Source organism: Myotis davidii, unplaced genomic scaffold (genome assembly GCF_000327345.1).
Source record: "Myotis davidii unplaced genomic scaffold, ASM32734v1 scaffold125, whole genome shotgun sequence".
NCBI lineage: Eukaryota > Metazoa > Chordata > Mammalia > Chiroptera > Vespertilionidae > Myotis > Myotis davidii.
Window position 1 is genome coordinate 78,557 of NW_006299390.1, and position 1,835 is coordinate 80,391.

The 1,835-nt window shown below is 33.0% G+C and overlaps 1 protein-coding gene across 1 annotated transcript in view; it reads right to left on the minus strand.

The window, feature by feature from the left end:
• NME8 (NME/NM23 family member 8) overlaps positions 1–1,835 on the minus strand; it is a 34,241-nt gene that overhangs the window by 3,655 nt on the left and 28,751 nt on the right. Inside the window, exons 13-14 of the mRNA XM_015571265.1 lie at positions 1,438–1,589; positions 695–839 (exon numbers count right to left, since the gene is read on the minus strand). Coding sequence (XP_015426751.1) covers positions 695–839; positions 1,438–1,589 — 297 coding nt within the window. The remainder of the gene's footprint in view (positions 1–694; positions 840–1,437; positions 1,590–1,835) is intronic.

Below are 1,835 nucleotides of genomic sequence, written 5' to 3' on the forward strand. Positions count from 1 at the left end.
TTGAAGAATTAGCAGACAAATTTTAGCACCAAAAAAGTCACTAATTTCTAGTTTTCGTACCATTTGATTATCATTGTTTTTATTATTTATTTTCCTAAATGTACATTGTTTTTCTGTTTTTGTTCATTTTATACATATTTTAGTTGATTTTTCTTTGTTAAATGGCATTTAAATATATAAAATAAATATCAAAAATATAAATCTTTTTTTTTACTATGGTTGCAAATATCAAAAAAACATTATGAATATTTCTATATGTGACACAGCACCAGAGTTAAGTTAGGGTTTTTCAAAATTTTGACAAGCCGAGCTCAAAAGGTTCGCCATCACTGAGTTAGGTACTATTATTATCCCCATTTTATACATATAAGAAAACTAAGACACAGAGAAAGTATATTGGTAAACAGGAATTTAAACCCCGATAGCCTCTATATCTAATGTGAAGACCTAAATTTTTAAAAAAAGGAAGGAAGGAGAAAGAAAAAAAGGAATAAGGAGAAGAAGGGAGGAAGTGGAGAGAGAAATATAGGGAGGAAAGGAAGGAAATAGGGGGAAAATGAACCCAAAATATTAATAAGGTGTCTTTCCATGAATGAGATTAGATGGAATGTTTTAATTAATTTTTATATTTTTCTGTTTCTACAATGAACAGATACTTCCTTATAATGCAAAGAACTATATTTCAGAAACTTACTCAGATAATACCTCCAACACACTGTTATAAAAGTCTTTCTGCGATATTTTATAATAAATTTTGTCAGCATACTCTTTGGTTAGCACAATTTCCTTCATCTGTATTATATCAAATCCAGCCTCTTTAATACGGTTGAAGATCATCTCTAGAGAAAACAGATATTTGCTCATCGTACAGGTTGCCTCCACTTTTGCTCCATGTTCAAGTAGATTGAAATAACTAAGGATGGTAATAGCTTTATTTGCATACCGTGGTTTTAAAAGGCAAAACTATGCTAAACTAAATTGAATTTGAAAAGCACCAGACTGACATTCAGAAGAACTTTAATATGTTATTGTAGGTGTTTCATCTCTGAGATGCATCTTTCCAGAAACCACCTGAATCATCCAGTGGACTATGAAAGCAGGAGAGGAGGGGACCAGGTCCTGAGCTAAAAGTTAAGACATGTTTCATCTCTGCTACCAGGGCCAGGAAACTTCTTGCTAGATCGAAATTGAAGGTGAGAGCCAATCTGAACTCTTCCTCCTGAAGTAGAAGGGAGCTACTGAGGGAATTAAATCAAGTAAATCTTTCTTTTTAAAGAAAGTAAATCTTGTCAAAGTTGCATCCACAGCTTAAACGTGAGTGGCTAGACTCTGGCTATGTTCAGAACTGGCATTATTCCTTCAACTTTTCTGTAGTTTGAAAAATTTCACTAAACTTGAAGAAAATGTACACATTGGCTTTCATTTTTAAATATCTACCTCTTTGTTTGTGTGTTGCCTGAGGTTTAATCACTGCTAAAGTGTTTTGAGGAGGAAAGAAATACTGGATTTCCCTTTCGGCAGCTTCTAGTGAGTCACTTCCATACAACTGGTTGATCGGCAGGTTTTCCATTGCAAATTGTACACACAAACTTGGGAAAAGAAACAAGTTAAAAACTATTATGGGCACAATATCATAACATAACATATAGCACAATATAACACTATATAAATTGATCAAAATTATCAAACAAAAGCAACTCATCCCTGATCTAGACATAGTTAAAAAGTAGTTAATTACAGAATGGTCTGGGGCATGTGACTTCATTTCAAGGATGTAATAGTCTTTAGAAAGGAAGAAATAAAGACATAAATGAAAGTAAAGGAGGGAGGGAGGG